Source organism: Acomys minous (genome assembly GCF_964271855.1).
Source record: "Acomys minous genome assembly, chromosome: 9".
In the NCBI taxonomy this organism is placed as follows: Eukaryota; Metazoa; Chordata; class Mammalia; order Rodentia; family Muridae; genus Acomys; species Acomys minous.
The window spans coordinates 90,736,373-90,754,208 of record NC_140490.1 but is presented as its reverse complement, the minus strand read 5'-3'; the positions used below and the strand labels follow the sequence as shown (position 1 = coordinate 90,754,208).

The window sequence follows — 17,836 nt, the reverse complement described above, 5'->3', positions numbered from 1 at the left end:
CAGCAATTTGTTCAAAGTCACAGCAAGTGTGCTATATCTCGGCTCAAGCAACTGGACTCTTAACTCTCTCTCTCTCTCTCTCTCTCTCTCTCTCTCTCTCTCTCTCTCTCTCTCTCTCTCTCTCTCTCTCTCTCTCTCTCCTCTCCAAGACCTCCAGCATGGGCCACAGCCTTCCGACTGACCTCCATATATCTTCCTAGTCCTCCAAGTGGCGCCTGCTCGCCTGCCTGCCTGCCTGTCTGCCTGCCTGTCAATTGCTTTGATTTCCGACCCCAGAGTCCAGCTGGTCCAGACTCCACCTGCTCTAACCAGAGGCAAAACTTGCCCCAGGATCCAGCAGGCCCTTTCTTTTGTCCAGATGGGCCTGCAAGTTCCTGTTGGGAGCAGGTGGCCCGAAATGAAGGAGAGCTCAATCAGTCATCAAAGAGGAGGAGTCATCAAAGAGGAGGAGCCAAAGAGATCTGAAGGAGGAGGAATAACAAGTGTCCCTCCCAAGCCCTGAGCCCATCTGACCACTCTGGGCAAAGGCAGGCCAGGGATGGGGCTTCCAGTCAGAGTTACACCCAGGAGAGGGGAGGGTACAGACGACATTGCCAGAGAGTCTTGGAGCTGTCTTTCAGGAGACGTTTCTGTTGCCTGCTTTACAACATGCCATCTTGTCTTATTTTAAAGAATCTCTGCCTCTTCAGCGAAGAATTTATAAACTGCTTTCCATTGGCACTTAAGAACCCTACCGGTTCTCAAAACACTCAAGAGTATGAACTTGGTACTCAGAAGAGGGAGGGAAGACTGGGTGGTGAATTCAGACAGTACGATGTGCTATTTTCATACACGTGTAAATTATATAATGCTGAAGTTGGGGTAATAGTACTTACCACCCTCAAACATTGATCAATTTTTGTTAGCAAATGTTTAAAAACATTTCTATTTCATTGACCTTTTATTTTAAAGAATAGAGTTTATTATTGTCAGAGCCATCTTTCTGTACCAGAGCACAGGGACTTGTTTCTTGTATCTTACTAGTGCTTAGGACCTGTACCTGTGGACCCATTCAGTACCAGTGTTCTTGACCCAAAGCATGGGGTGTTCTGAGAAGCTGCTTTGGATTCTGCAGCGGAAAAATAGTTCACTGAAACTGAGCTCACCTCAACTAGCATGTTCTGAAGTGTCTATGAGATGAGTTGAAAACATGTCCACACAAAAACCTATACATGAATTGCGTAATATGTTTGCTCATAATAACCCCCAGATAGGAGTCAACCAAGATGTCCTTAAAATAAGTGAATGGGCTGAGTTAGCACAATGGCATATTATTCAAGGATAAAAATGAAATGCTATACAAAGTCAAAAGTGAACAAGGCCCATCTAAAATGTTGCTTCTGGAATATACTCTAAAGAAGAGAGAAGAGGTATGAAGGAGGGGTGGACAGTGCAGGCAGTTTTAACACTGGCACTATTCTGTATGCGCTGTGGTGGCAGGTACAGAGCAACATGCATTGGTTAAAGCCAATAAAACTCCACAACACAGAGCAGGTTTTCAATGTGAACTATGGACTTTTACTTCCTAGAAATAAATCACGACTGGGTCGTCATCATTTTTAAAAAATAATTGCACTGTATTATTGCAGATGGGTAACAGGGATAATAAGATATATAAGAATTCTCTGTACATTTTGCTAACTTCTCCGTACAATTAGAAGTAATGACTATTAAAGGTAGTTCGCCTGAATATACTTTTGCATCCTGAAAACCAGTCAAGCATCTTGCTTGTCCTTATTCTTTGTAGGCTACAGCTAAGTGTAACAACCCCATATTGCCTTTGAGCCAGTCCCCTATAATATGCTAGGCACTATGCTAAGCAGCATTTCTGCTAGGATCTTATTCATAACAAGGGCTCTAGGAAAACACAAAGAAGGGATCTCAGAGTCAGAAGCCGAAGGAATGCCTTGAAACCAAACCGATCCAACGCCAACCCTGTAGGGTAGTGAAATGCAGCAGGTTTTTAACAATGCCTATGTTAGCTCACTCATCAGTCGTTTGCTATGTGCCACATATTGCCCTATAACCTGGGGATATTGACAGGAGTAAAAACGACTACCTGTACACAAGAGCTTGTGGTTTGGTGGAAGGGAAAGATAAATGGATGACTGATGACAACGAAAGCACCGGGATCAAAAACTAAGTGCCCCCTGATCTAAGGTTTGGCACGTTATAAGAATTTGGGGGAACGCTCATTGGTTGGGGGGGGGGGTTGAGATAATTAAGCATCTTGTTTTAACTTTACATCCATATAGAATCCACACTGTATGAAATGGTTAATTATCGACTTGACTCACTTGGGAAAGGGTGTCTTGGTGAGGGTCTTTCTAGGTCAGGTTGGCCTGTAGACACATCTTAAAGGAGGTATTGTCCTGGTTATGCTAACTGATGTGGAAAAGTCCATCTTAAAAGTGGGCAGCGCCATCCCTTAGGCTTAGATTCTGGTTTGTAGAAGAGTAGAGAAAGCAGCAGGCATGCGTGCACTTCCTTCCTCTCTGCTCTTGACTAGATGACTAATTTCTTCACGTTCCTGTCACCTTAACTTCCCACAAGGATGGGCAGCAACCTGGGACAGTAAGTTAAATCATTTCTCCCCTAAGCTGCTTTTTCTCACATCATTTTATCTTAGCAATAGAAAGGAAATGAGGCTGATACCCTGGCCATGCCACCGGCACAGAGCATGGTAACCCAGATATTTTAAATATATACATAAAAATTACGTGGACAATGAACTGGATTTGATACCTCCCCGACTCTGCAGCAGTTCTGTATAAACTAGGCATGGTGGAGCACACCTGTAATCCAAGCACTTGGCGGGTGGAAGCGGGAAGGTCAGAAGTTCAAGACCAACCTCAGTTACTTCCTGAGTTTGAGACCACTCTGGTCTATGTAATATCTTGTCTTTTAAGAATAAGAGTGTAAGAAACAGCTACACTTAGAAAGGGGAAAGGAGCTGACAATTGTCTGCATGGTATGCTAGACGTGAGTACAGATCCTTGGCTTACTTCCTCTCTGTTTCTCTCTGTTGTGCCTGCCTTTAGGTTGTTATCCCTGCTATTATTAAATGGAGACGTTGTGTTATTGTTTAGGTCACAGGCTTCTTCAGACTCTCACCTGTGTCCTTTTCCTTGTCTCTGGAAAGCTCGTGGACAGTGGCACCAATGTCGTGCCTCAGGCTCTTGATGATGCTGCCCAGGGCAGGCATGCTACGTTTATCCAGATAGGTGAAAAACTCATACTCGTCTTTGTTTAAACGAGATGGTCTGGATTCAATGTGCGTCAGGTTGATATCATTCTCCTAAAAGAGAAAATTATAGGTTACTACCACAACCCAAATATTCAGAGCCAGAACAGAACCTAAGACAACAAGCTAGAGGTGAAGAGCAGGGATTTGTTTAAAAACATGAGCATAAGGAAGCCCTTAAATTTTCAGTAGGATGAGCAAGTCAAATGCCTCTGAACTTAATCACGTGGAAATCTACTAACAGCCTAGAGCTGCCTGTGTAGGCCTTGGGTTTGGAAGAAATGTCTAAGATAACAGTTGTAATGATATGAACACGGGAAAGCCCCCCTTTCACCCAACAAGATACCATAGCATCTCAATAAATAATATAGACACAACCTTTCTCTTCCTTGACTATTGGCCCCCAGGACATGGGCCCTGCATTTATAAGCTCTAGATTACATCAGCTGTGAAATGCTAGATGGTCTCCTTTCATGCTTCCACATCCTTCTGTTTTCCCCATCTACACCTGGGTGGTCTTAGTGACACCTGCTCCATGAGCTCTTTGGGCATCATGGACAAGTTAACATGTACATACACTCCGGTGAGTCAGACATAATGTGCAGAACTGCTATTAATATCATCATATGTTCCCTTAAGTCACTCAATGACTGTGTATAAATATATAATTTGTGCTATATATAAAGGTATGCATAATACTTTTATTACATATGCATATATAACCTTATAAATATATATATGTAATATTCATTAGATGCCAAACACTCTTTAAATGAACAAAATGAATCTAGATACTTTTCTTTTTAAAGCTTACATTCAAGTTGAGGGAATAAAGGTAACAGCTGTAAAAAACAACTAATTTATCCATGATTTTATAATGATAGGGATAAAAATAAACACAAGGCAGAGCAGATGAAATGGATGATCTGTCCTGGGGTAGGGCTAGGGTACATTCTAGTACTTAACAGGTTCTGCACATGAGGCTTCCTTGAGAAAACAAAACATATGAACATCCTAAAGGAGTTGATAGACATAAAGAGACCATGGGGATGGTGTGATCAGCCTAGAAGAAGGGGTTTTTTTTAATATATAAAAAGAAAACTCTAATAAGTCAGAATAGCCACAAAGATCAAAGACAGCTATGCAAATTATTTTAAGGAGTGGTGGCCTTGATTCTGAAAGACACAGGGGTCTTTATGAGGTTTTGAGGTGACAAACAACCTGATCTCACAGTCTTAGCATGATGGACCTGACTTCCAAGTTGAAACTAAACCTTGTAGACCTGACAGAGCAGCCAAGTCCAGCAGAGAAGTCAGTCACTGCTGAAATCACAGTGGGATGTGGTAGTAGTGGTAGCCATGGTGACGAGTGTAAAAAATGGCAGGAAGAGTCACAAGCTGCTACGTCATGTAATGGCCCCAGTGATCAAAATCATAAGGACCAAGAGAGGAGTTGGTGGATAGCAAAATAAAAATGGAATCATAAGACTCCATTCCACCCTCCAATTTGACACACTGTGCGGCTGAGAGTTCATCACACACATGCGCATGCGCGCGCACACGCGCGCACACTCTCCCTAGAGTTTCTTCTTTGATAAAATATTACAGCAAAGCTAGAGAGATGAACAAGGAAGTTCTCATTGGACATTAGCCACTCCTACCATATCTGTTTTTAATCACACCATTTCTGAGTTATTTATTTATATGTAGTGTGTGTGTGTGTTTGTGTATGTGTGTGTGTGGTATGTAGTGTGTGGTGTGTGTGTAAGCACGCTTGAGTACAGTTGCCATAAGGCATGTGTGAGGTGAGAGGCCAACTTACAAGAGCCAGTGCTCTCCCTCTATCCTGTGGATCCCAGAGAAAGACAAGTCATCAGCCTTGCCAGCGAACACCTTCTGCCTCTGATGCAGTGTGCCAGGCCCCGTCTTGCCATTTCTCAGCACTTACTAGAGCACATTGTTTGGGAGTGCCTTTATTTCTACTGCCAGTGTTTTAGTGACAGGCACGTGAGCTCCCTCTTATGTTTTGCCACTAGAAATAATGGCTGGCATTATCTATATGCTTTCCCCAGTTGCCTAGATGATTTTCCAGCATAAATGCCTTGAGGCCTCATGAGTGAACCAAAAAGTACTCACCCTCTGAAGCCGCTGTATGTGTCTTACCCCACTGCTCTCAAAAAGGGCTACACTCATCTGTTCTACCTTCCACGAGAGAGCCTACATTCTTTACCAACTATCAGGACTCCCAGTGTGTTTTTTTTTTTAACCTGATATGTGAAAATAGTTTATAATTCATTTTACTCAATTGCTGATAAAACTAAACATCTTTTTCTTGTGGTTGTTAGTCATTTTTTTCCTTTGTGACTCATGACATTTTCATAATACCTTTTCTGATCAGTTGTATTTATTTACAAATTTATATTAAATCTGTTGTGTATTACTTTTGCGAGATAATATTATCCTTGTCGATTTCTAATTATCTTCACGCAAGAAATTTTCTCAATAGTCTCAAAGGATGCAGGAAAACAGAAAGTAAATGGACAAAACTTGTCCTGCAGATGCAGTAACTTGAACAGCTCTAAAATTTAAAATGAAAATTAAATTCACCAATTTTGTGGCTAAAGCAATGCATGCCCAGGTATAAGTGAGACACTGCTGAAGAGAACAAATGTTAGTACAATGATGACAGCTTCTGCTTTCAAATACTACTTTCTGGGTTAAGGGTGTTTTTTATGGGCCCTTCTCTTTAGTCCTTGAGGAAATTAAGAAAGAGAAACACTAAAAGCATAGATGAAAATGCTTTGGTGTGAAAAAGAAATGCAGAAAGCACAATTTTCTGTGGCAAATTCATTGGTTTTTGTTTTTGTTTTTGTTTTTTGTAAACACTGCCTTGTCATTCAGGGATAGAGTAAGTACTCTTAAAATGTCAGCTTTTTCATTATCATTAATATTATGTCAAACACAAAAGAATCAGAATCTTTGAGTACAAGGAACAGGCTAAGGAACCCAACACAGGCTTTCTCCATGCTGACTTTTCTCCATAAGCCCTGGGGTCCTCAGATGCTTCCACTGGTCACGGCATCAGCCACAGAGAACAAGTCACCCAGGTAAGCCCACAGGAAAGCCCAGAGTAGAAGAAGAGAAAAGTCCTGCAGGAGGGCAGACCAGAGGGACAGCAGGAACTCCGAAGGTTTCCCAGGCAAACAGAGGTCATTTTCTAAACAAAGCAAAAAAGCAAGGTCATGTTTCTTGGCTCGGGAAGAAAGAGAATGTGTAATCCCTCCCTGCTATCTACCTCTGTTGAAATTCAAGAGAAAGAGAGCAAAGTGGGGAGGATCAGGGAGGAGTTAGGGGAGGGGAAAGCACGATCAAAATAGATTGCATGAAAACTTTAATAAATAAAGGCAAGAGAGTTCACTTATGTGGCCAAAAAAAAAAAAATGAAGAATATAGTAAAGCCAAGATGAGAGCATGTATTTACCTAACAATTTGAGAAGGTACGGACAAGACAGAAGAGCAAGGAGGTATATGCACAGGGTGAAGAAAATGCCAAAATGCAACCCACACTTCAGGGGGACTGATCACCCATCCACAGAACAGCCCCTCCTGCAAGTAACCACTTTCTCCAAGAAGCCCCCTTGCTCTCCAGAAGTGTTGGCACACTAGGAAAGCAGAGGCAGGAGGATCTCTGTGAGTTTGAGGCCAGCCTGGTCCAATCCTGAGCTCCAAGACAGCTAAGGCTAAATAATGAGATACCATCCCACTAAAAAAGCCGAAGGAGGAAGGAGAGAAGGAAGAGGAGAGAGGAATCGGGAGCAGAAGAAGAGGAGAAGGAGAGGGATGCAGTTTCAGGTCCTTGCTTTGGGAATAACCACGGAACAGTTTATATGCCATGACGCCATTTATTTTTAATAATACTGGAAATCTAACTTAGGATAAAAAATTCACAAAGTCTCTCACCAAAACTTGTAAGCCAGCTAAATACCCTCAGCAGGGGAATGGTTAAACGGATGGTAGCACAGTCATCCAGTGAAATCCTATAAAGCAAGATGGTCACAGCTTTCGTAATGCAAGATATCAACAATAATTCTGTTTTACTTGCCTGGTAGCAAAGAGCCTACGAGTTCTATAGCCGCAGAGGATGGCTGCCTAGCTCACTTCGGTGTCTCCATCATCTGTATAGGCCCTAACAGGAGTATTTACCCCAAAGACAGTAGTGAGAGAGCATGAGGTCACAGAACAGTGGGTGAGTGGGAAGAACGTGTTCCCCAGGCCAAGGTAGGGCACAGAAAGGGGATGTAACAAAAGTAGACAGTTTCCGTTGTTTCTAAAAGATGAAGCATATTCCTGAAAGTGGAGTATAAATTCGGAAGACATATCCAGCTGTGCCTATCCAGGTGTGGGCAGCTTGCTTATCCTGAAGAACTTCGTCTCCACCAGTTGAACAGTCTAGTTGGGGCTTGTAGAGAATGTCTGAGGTGGCCTCAGAACTCAGAGCTTGGTTCTCCTGTTTTTTTTGTTGTTGTTGTTGTTGTTTTTTTGTTTGTTTGTTTGTTTGTTTGTTTGCCTAGTCACTTCCCTGGGAATTCATGGGCAGGTGAAAAGAAAGGAAAACTGCCTTCTTTGCACCTTCCCCCAAAGGAAACTGCGTCTGACTTTATGATTCACTACTAAGCGTCTTGTGAGTAAGGCTGTTTTGGTAAGACACATGGGATACAGGCTAGAGGGGCTAAAAACAGAGTGCTGTGGAAAATGTTTAGATTAATGCATAAAGAATTAGAAGAGTGGGAACAATTTACCGAGGACAGTGGTCGATCATAGGCCAGTAAGCAGAGGTTTGAGCATGTTCCTGTTTAGACAATAAATTACCAGAACATCTACCTCATTTCTAACCATCACTCAACAACAAGCATACACCAACACAGCAATCTATGTCTCTTTTATAAACATGGGTTGCACTGGCTTGCATTCTGATGTATTTAACAGCTGAGGTCTGTAAGGCCAGTGACAGGCAAAGTGATTCTTTGATGGGGCGTTGGCTTGGAGCTAACTATCCCATGGAGTGATGACATTGACATATCTAACATTATAGATATGTGAGCAGTTTTGAGTGACTGCTCAGGTAGCAAATTGTCTCTGATATTTTTTGTTTTGTTTTGTTTTCATTTTGGAAGCTGCTAGCCTGTACTTTCTTTTTACACAGAAATAAGTTTCTTTTTTTTAACATTTATTGAGGTATTACTCTATGACAGTTACTGTTCTAATTAGTTTTTGGAAATGAATTGGCTTGATTTTTGTGGAAACCCTATAATAGGCGTATTTTACCTTCACCTTGAAAATGAGGGAACTGAGCCAGGAGGTTGAACAACTGACTTACAGCCATCTCAGTTACAGGCCGAACAACTGAGTTTTGGCTCTAAACAGTAAACACTTTAACTTGGTTCTAGTCCTGGTTGGGGGTGAGGGGTGGGAGATGCCATCCCTATTTTCCTGCTCCTGTCAATAACACCCCATGTATTCTTCTTATAATGACCCCGGTCAAAACTCACTGGTCCACTGGCTTGGACTCTGTTGCCATCATTATTTTGGTCTGTTGTGGAGGTGTGTTGTCTGTCCCCAGGGAAAGTCTTTCACACAACACATGCTGTTGCTGACAGTTTCAAGCTCAAAGCTTAAGCCACTGTGCATCTAAAGAACCTAGAAGATAATAGATCTCTGCTAAAAAAAAAAAAAAAAAAAAAGGTACCAAGGTCAAATGTTTTTAAGAAGTAAAAAGTGTGACAATGTTGACTAGGTCTACCGCACTGCAGGCTTCCCAGCCCTTCGCGTGTCGGTGTGCACTACCGCTCTCCAAAATCCAGAGATAGAAGGGCTTTCTCTTCTAACAATATACAATTTGCTGCAATTTTTTTTAAAATAAAATACCCCCTTAATGTACTTGAGATCCTTTCTTTTGTGTCGTCATTTGCTCCTTCTGATTTCACTTTTTATGTCCAGAAACTCTGCCACAGCACAAAGGTACATAAAAGATACAAGCTTGGGGGCTAGAGAGATGGCTCAATGGTTAAGAGCCTGCTCTTCCAGAGGTCCTGAGTTCGATTCCCAGCAACCACATGGTGCCTCAAAACCATTTATAATGTGCTCTGATGCCCTCTTCTGCAGATAAAGCACTCATATACAATAAATAAATCTTTTTTTAAAAGGATACAAGCTCACACCCGCCCTCTGACCTCAGCTCCTTCCTCCTCTCCCTCATCAGCCAAGCTCGTTTTGTTTGGCAGAAGTGTGGTGTCACAGAGAGATCACCGGCTTGGAAGCCTGAGACCCAGGATTCACACCCACCTCCACCTCCCCATCTCCTGTGTGATCTTGCCAGGATTCACACCCACCTCCACCTACACATCCCCTGTGTGATCTTGAGTGAATTACTCGGCCCCTCGCTGAGCCTCAGTTCCCTCACCCGTACAATAAAAGAATGGCGTCCATCTCTGCACTGCATGAACACGAAACTAAGAATCTTTCAAAAAAAAAAAAAAAGAATCTTTCATGCCTGACTTATATGTGTAGTGCCATGAGCAAAAGAATTTGCTTTCTCCCTTAACTCACTACTTCGAGGGACTATACATTAACTATATGCTTTTACCAGATTAAAAAAAAAATCTGTGCTAGGATGGGGCATGGGTGTTCCATGGTAACTGCTGGAGGTATTTGCAGCAGGGGGAGGGGGGATCAATACGCAGGGGGGCTGTGTGTGGGAGATCAATATGTACTAACAACAACCTTCTTCCAACCAATCAGCACATTGAGTTCCATATCATCCTCTGCAGGATGGGTACAGTGACATCGCCAAGGAATTGAGATTTGGATAATACATCAAAGAATCCACCCAGAGTGTGTATACACGCACACGGGCACACATGCACACGCACGCACACACACAAGCACGAGTGCACGCCAGGTTCTTTCCGTCTAGTTCTGTTAATCTGTTGCTTGTGGTTTATTTATTAGATGGTAAACAGCCTCTTCGTTTATTATTATTTAATCCATTAACTCTGACTAGGTCCCAAGGGGTAACTGCTCAAGAAGAACACGTGACTGTCTAACACAAAGGCTAAGTAGGTGCACTGGAGTAATTTGTAGAATCGTCCTTTTCAGGAGCAGTTCGTCTGCTTGCTCTTGAGCATTCACCTGCCCCCAGCAACCACCACCACTTTAGAAAATCAGGTTTTACATTTTAAATATGCTACACTTTTCTAGAGTAATTTAAGATGTTCAAAATGGGCTAATAGGGCTGAAGTATTAGAGCCCTTGCCTGGCATGTGCAACACTCTAGATGTCATACCTTGCACCAGGCCATTGTTATTGATAATTGATTAACTTGTATATAATATCATTTACTCACAATGATGGCTAATACTCATTATCAGACTAATTGTATTTATTTCACTCAGAGGACAGGCATCTGGCTGTGTTTGTGAAGGTACGTCAGCAAGTCATAGGCTCGGGGTGGAGGGGGGGCTGGAGGTGGAGGGGAGACCTGCTACTGTTCTTCAGCTAAGTTGACATAATATTAAACTAACTTCCAATAACTTATCGTTGTTAATACCCATAGATCAATACCCCTCTCAACCCTCATCAGAGAAGCGTCTGTTTTGTGGTAGATGCTGATTAGCAGAGACCCACCACTGGTCCAGGTGCAGAGAATAAGAGACTAGAATGCTCAGGCTAAATGAGGCAACTGTATTGCACCGCCCCTTCCATGGCTGAGCAGTCACTGCAGAAGGAATGAGAAAACTGTAAGAGCCAAAGGTAATGGATGGACTAAAACAGAACAGTGTTTTCCAGACACAGCCATGCAGTTATGCGTACAAAGCCAAAAACAGTTGTGATAGCAGGCGCAAGACCTGGGCAAGCCCAAGCCAGACAAAATAACAGCATAGAAAGGGGAGGTAGACCAGAAGTCCCACCCTGAGCTGAGGATGCTGGGAGAAGAGGGAGAGTTGGATTTTTTAAGGGTACGGCCCTGGTAAGCCAAAAAAGTGGGTGGTAAGGGTAAAGAAAGGAGTGTAGAATTAAGTGAAGTACAAAAAAGGGTGAATATGATCAAAATTCTCACAGGAAGCTGAGTCCAGTGGCACATGCCTTGTAATCCCAGCACTCTAGTAGGCAGAGATAGGCAGATCTCTGTGAGTTCGAGGCCAGCCTGGTCTACAAAGTGAGTCCATGACAGCCAAGGTTACATAGTGAGACCCTGTCTCAAAAACAACAACAACAAAATACTTTACATGGAATTTTCAAAGAATTAACAAGAAAGAAATTATATATAATATATGTATATATGTGTGTGTGTGTGTATGTACATACACACACACACACATCAAGGTTCTGACTATGCCATTGCCAAGGACACACAAGAACACGGCACTTACCTCAAATAAGCGCAGGACCTTGGCTAGAGCTCCCACTTCCTCTTTGAGTGAGAATATCAGTGATACGGCACCATTTTGATTGGAGTTATCTTCGATATAACTTGTTTCCTGCATAGTAGATCACTTCATTAAAATGTTTTCACAGCCTAGCAACTACTCCCTTAAAACGTGCAAAGAAGACGCAAGCATAAACTTTCTTTTCTCGTTAAGCCTTGGAACACAGTGAGCTATGTGTATTCTACACAGATGGCAGTGTGGTCAGAAATAAGTAAGTTGAGGACAACGACAGACTGAATGTCACTCCTGGGTTGGCTTTCAATTTTTAGAAGCTTAAATTACTCATTGATGTCACTAGTCACCGGCAAAAAAATTCCACATCTTTTAATGTGTACCCACCTAGTACCAGACCCTACCCTGTATCTTTGAGAGATATAGATCTGAATTATAATAAATATAACTATCCTTTCAGGGCCAAAATTCAGAGTAGCAGACACAAGAAGCCAGGAGATTCTCAGAGGAAGATCAGGTGAGGGAGGAGAGAGAATCTCTTTTTAAAAACCACCAGGAAACACAGTGTGGAGGGGGAAAACATTAAAAATGGGACATCTGTCATCTGTGGGCCCAAGACTTGGGTGTTCTCCTCACTTATCCATTTAGCACCTGAACCATTTTGAGCAGATCCCTTTGCCTTGCTCCCTCACCTACAAAATAATAGTAAGAATAAGTACTGGCCGATTAACATCAACTGTTAAAAAAAAAAAAAGAAGACGTAACTTTAAGTAGGATAGTAGAGTTTAATGTAAAGTGATGACAACATCAGTGCACATACGTCAGTGGCCTTTTGGGTTTGGGCAAGAAGCATCAAGCTGCCCCATGTGCAGGGATCTGTGCTAGGTCATTGCTGAAGCGAGTCACCAGAACAGAGAGAAAGGTACTGAGCTATCAGATGATGGTTGCCTTCAAGGAAGGAACCAGCGAGGCTGCAGTAAGTGCGGCATTCTAGGGTTTGCCAAGACAGGTTTTTTTTTTAAAGGTTTAAATGATTATACAAGGCTCTGCGTGTACCCGCCAGCACACAGCACATCCCTAAAGAGGAGAAGGAAACGTGAAGAGCAATTATTCTCTCTCGTAAGCAAGTTAATTACGGTAACGGTGTGGATAATCCATCCTCTCAGGGACAGCAGGCAGTGGTGCGGAGATTCTTGTCGGTGATTCAGAAAAATCAGCTTGTCAACACTGGAGACTCTTAGGACAAAAGATCTGTAGCTTCAGAATCTTATATGAAGCTGGAAATACCAAATCTGTCAGCAAGTTCGTTTATAGGATGCTCCAAATAAATTAGAGGATTGTCTTACTATGTGTCCCTATCTGGACCGTGTTGTCCTTTATCTTCTGAAAAATAATAATGTATTGGCACTGGAGAGATGGCTCAGTGTCTAAGGGTATCTATTGCTGTTACAAAAGACCCGGGTTCAATTCCTGATATCTACATGGTGGCTTGCAACCATCTCTACCTCCAGTTCCATGGGATCTAAAGCCTCTGAACTCAGGCACGTAAAATAAATAAATATTTTAAAAGAAAAAAATCGTATTACTTAAAAATATATTTTAATACTCCATGTCCAGAACTTGATTTGGGCCATCTCATTTAACTTTGAAAACAATCCAGGAAATAGGTTTCATTGTGCACCAACCCCTCGCCTTTCACTGATGGCAAAGATTCAGGCTTAGAGAGGCTAACTAGGGCTGTAGAGGTAGCTCAGCTATATGATTTTTAATCCCAGGACTGGAGAGGTGGATCCCTGGCCAGCCAGGCTAGCTGTGTGGCAAGTTCCAGGACAGTGAGACACCTGTCTTGATAAATAAGGTAGAAGATGCCCAAGAAATGATTCTCAAAGTTGTCCACTGGCCCGTACACACTTGTACAAACTGCAATCACATGAAGTCTCTCTCCCCTAAAGCCACCAGACATGCGCAGATGAGCCTGGCTTCGGTCTCCTCTCCCAGAAGAGAGCACTGAGCCTCTAGTCTGTTCTGGTTTCCTTGAGACAACAACAAAGGACTTCCCTGTTTCTAGGTCACTTTTCTCTTGTTGACCTGCAGAAAAAGTGAGACGTTCTTCATACATGTCAATGCATGCCACCTTAGACGAGGGCAGTTCCGAGTTCACTTATTTACAGGAAGCGAATGAGGGTCTTTCATGCTCAATGCTTATTATCATTGGCAGCAGTCCATAGTCTACCTGGAAGAGACCACTCGGTCCTCACAAAGGCTGTGGGGCTGCTGCTGCTGCTGCTGCCGCTGCCGTTTAGAAAATGAAGACCGAGTTAACAAGGTCAAGTGGCTTTGTTCTAGGCAATCCAGCCAACATGTAACAAAGCCTGGGCTTGAACCCAGGTCCCGATTCCTCTGGCTCAAGTGACACGATAGCTCCTTCTTTTCAAAGCGTGAAGCAAGGAAGCTCCGTGTTTGTGAGACGCTGTGGACCCTGGTAGATCTGAATTCCAGGCTCACTGAGCCGTTCTCGGGCCCTTGAGCAAATCTCTTTCTTAACGTATTTTTATTGGCTTGGATATGGATGGACTTGTAGCTCCAAAACTGTTTAGGAAGAAACCATGCAGGGAAAAGAACTAGGAACCAGAGAGTGGGGGAACTTTGATTATCGAGCAAATGCATTCAGCAACAAACACAGGCTGCTTGCTCTCTTTAGCTGTGCGGTGAACGCAAATGCCTTCTGCTATCTCTGGAAATAATTACATTTCACATTTACAAGAAATATGCTCTTTCAAAAATGTTTTTAAGGCCAATACTGGTGATCTGGTGCTTACAGAAGACGTATGCCTTTATATATGTGGTCACAACTCCCTTGCATACGTCTATATTGAAGAACTATTGAAAAACAAGATGTCTCTGCACGGCAGGATTTAGATACACGTCTCTACATTTTAGCATTTTCCCACAGGAGGAAGTGTTACAGGAAAGCAATGTGCTTGCTCAGTGGTAGGAAGCAGGTTGCATTTCAATGCTGGCCGCCCTGTCCCTCCTGTTGGTTAGTTAGCTCTGAGCTCCTCACTGTCCTCCTGTTTGTTAACTCAGAGGCTCCTCACCGATCCATCAACTCTGCCTGAGTTTTCTTCTCAGCACTTGTCTCTGTAAGAAACCACAGTCTGCTTTTATTTTGTTAATCCCTTTATCATTTATCTCCTGAACTAAAGTAGTTTTACCAGAGAAAAACACTGCCGTGCTGGGCACACAGTAGGTGCTTCTTGATCCGTTGGGTGAATGAAGGTGCTAAATCACTCACGCCCACAGGCTGGTTATGTGGGTACAGCCTTGACATGTTATATGCCTTCCGCAAACGGTGGCTCCTTCCCTCAGTGTCCCTCTTATTAGCATTCAATCAAATACCTGTTGTCTCTCTGGCTTAGAAGTTTTTAGGCGATGCAAACAGGCCTGGCAAGACAGCTCAGTGGTCAAGCCTGAAAACTTGAATCTAATACCCAGGAGCCAAACAGTTGAAAGGAGGAAGCTCACTCTCCAAATTGTCCTCTGACCTCCACACGTGCCATGGCACACACCCACCTCCTCACACACATCATTTTAACACGTAAGAACACATAAATGCGGCTCTTCTGCAGACAGACAGAGCTAGAAGACACTCTATATACTAGTGCGTTCTAGCATCCTCAGCCAGGTGACACCTCTCTCTGTCACTCTCTGTCTGTCTCTATCTCTGTCTCTGTCTCTATCTCTCTGTCTCTGTCTCTGTCTCTCTCTGTCTCTGTCTCTCTCTGTCTCTGTCTCTGTCTCTCTCTGTCTCTGTCTCTGTCTCTGTCTCCCCCCCCCCCCGTGTGTGTGTGTGTGTGTGTGTGTGTGTGTGTGTGTGTGTGTGTCAAGCTACACCAGGCACAGCATCTGCCTTTTGTCTGTCTCTCCTGCTCACATTCTGTTGAACAAACAAATCAGCTTTGGCCAAACGCACACTGACAGTTTCAAATGTTGGAGAAGCTGTAGTAAGATGCTTATAGACATTTAAAAATTTTTTTCATCTTAAGCCTAGAATATGGATGGGAGTGGGGGGGTGTGATTCTGATTTTTCAAAGGAAAATGTTCTGCTTCTGATGCTGAGGCTGTCCCAGGGCATGTTTGGACCCTCTTCAAGTGCTCCTGTTATTGGTAGGGACAATCTATGGATTCACAAACACCTAAATGTTTTATAAATAAAGCTGTAAGCGCCTCCCCTAGGTCCCCACCCCAGAGATCACTGGCTTAAGCTCCCCCCAGATGGCCAAGGGCCTATGCTGCCAGCAACAGAGAAACCTAGAATAGGTTGGAGCCAGGATCTATGGACCGACCTGCCTGCCCCTCATACCAAACTTCTTCAACACCGGAGCCTCTGACTCCAGCCACCCCTCAGCCGCCCAGCCTGTCAGAAGAGGTGCTTAAAGAGGCATCTCCCCTAGTCCAGGGTGTGCTGCCAACTACAGATTTCGGCCGACTGTCTAGTTATTGTGACTCTGACATCTCCTCTCTCCTGATGTGCTGAACTGCTGAGCTTTCCGGAGACTGTGCCTTTCTCTAGGGATGCATGCAGCAGCTGCCTGCACACCCATGTCCCCTCAGACCCATGTCTGAGTCTCAGTGTACAAACTATGATGCCCATCTTGGGGTAAGAACATACATCCCAGCAAAGACTGTGTTCTGAGAGAGCTTCCTGGAGAGGACAGCAGATGCTTGAGAGGGTGGACCACTTCCACCTCTAGCATGATCCTCAAGGCACGTTCAGGCTCAGGGAAAACCCCTTCCTCTCTGCTTATCTTCTCCCTCCTTAGATCTGAGCAAGGCTCCCAAATTCTCTTCATGCTAGATCATCTCCCGGAAGTTAAGGAAGGACAGTTCCTTACACTCTTGCCGTTTCTATACCCGGAAGAAAAGATTGTCAAAATATCACCAAAGGGATGCGGTTGGACTCCTACCCCCGGATGGGTACAGAAGATAAAGCAGAGAGCAGAAGAGGGAGCCAACGAGTCATCCAAAGACACACAGGTGTTGGTAGCAGCTCTGATCCCCAACTTCTGCATCCTCAAAGGACAGATGTCCCGCTACTTGGTAAGGACAGTCTCACCAGGCGCGATGGTGCACGCCTGTAATCTCAGCACTTGGGGGAGTGCAGAGGCAGGCAGATCTCTGTGAATTCGAGGCCAGCCTGGCTGAAATCAACCAGGACTCTGAAAGTCTGGTCACACCCACACCCTCCAAACGCAACAAAAAATGTAAAAAGGCGGCGGGGGGGGGGTGTGGGGGGCAGGGGGGCGGAGAACAGTGCCATTAGTAGACATCCTGAGCATTTTCATCATCTCTAAATAAATTAATATTTCTTAGGAAACTAGGAAATACCAGTATTTCCCAGACTTCTTTCCCATCTGGGGCTGGGGGGCAATTCTCTCCCAGCAGCGGAAGCCCACCAGGCTTACCTGCCCAAAGTCTGAGAATTTTCTGCTCAGGAGTCGGTTCTCCGAGATCACAGCTGCCATGCCAGTGAGTGAGGTCTCTAGCTCTTTGGCAGCAGGTTCGGAAAGGCTTGTACTCAGGACGTGGGGCTGATGGTTTTAGGGCTGATGGTTTTAACCTGGCTCTCGGGGGCAGGGGGGCGGGGGGCGGGGGAGGGAGAACGGGAGAGGAGCGGTTTCAAAGGGTGTCTCCTACTGTAGTACCTACAAGGTCACTCTTCCAGTGGGCGTTGCTGACGTAGCAGTGGATAGGCAAGAGCAGCCCATGTCCAGCTCCAGGTCACCAGGCCTGGGAGGCGTATCGGAAGGCGTGGCAGTCACGGCAGGACTCATTTGGCAGACTGCCCTGGACAAGAATAAACGGCGAAGATCCCAGAACACCTACATCCTGGCTCTCAAGGCAGGTTTGGCATGACTGAGACACTGCCGTGCCTGGAGTGTGGGGTTTCTGTACCTAGATGAAATGAGAGACGGTCTGCTGATAATAATTAAGGATAATTGCTCCCTGAAAGCACAGATATAGAGGCAGGATCCTAATTTAAACACTCACCGCCTTCAGCTCACCTCCTGTTAAGCCGCCAAACAAGTCTATCTTCTTGTCATACTTTTCTTTGG

The 17,836-nt window shown here is 44.1% G+C and overlaps 1 protein-coding gene across 1 annotated transcript in view; it reads right to left on the bottom strand.

Annotated features, from left to right (window-relative positions):
* PAH (phenylalanine hydroxylase) overlaps positions 1-17,346 on the bottom strand; it is a 58,096-nt gene extending 40,750 nt beyond the window's left edge. Inside the window, exons 1-3 of the mRNA XM_084794366.1 lie at positions 17,186-17,346; positions 11,712-11,819; positions 3,154-3,337 (exon numbers count right to left, since the gene is read on the bottom strand). Of these exons, the coding sequence (XP_084650492.1) occupies positions 3,154-3,337; positions 11,712-11,819; positions 17,186-17,245 (352 nt within the window). The 5' untranslated portion in view covers positions 17,246-17,346. The remainder of the gene's footprint in view (positions 1-3,153; positions 3,338-11,711; positions 11,820-17,185) is intronic.
* Positions 17,347-17,836: the final 490 nt, after the last annotated feature.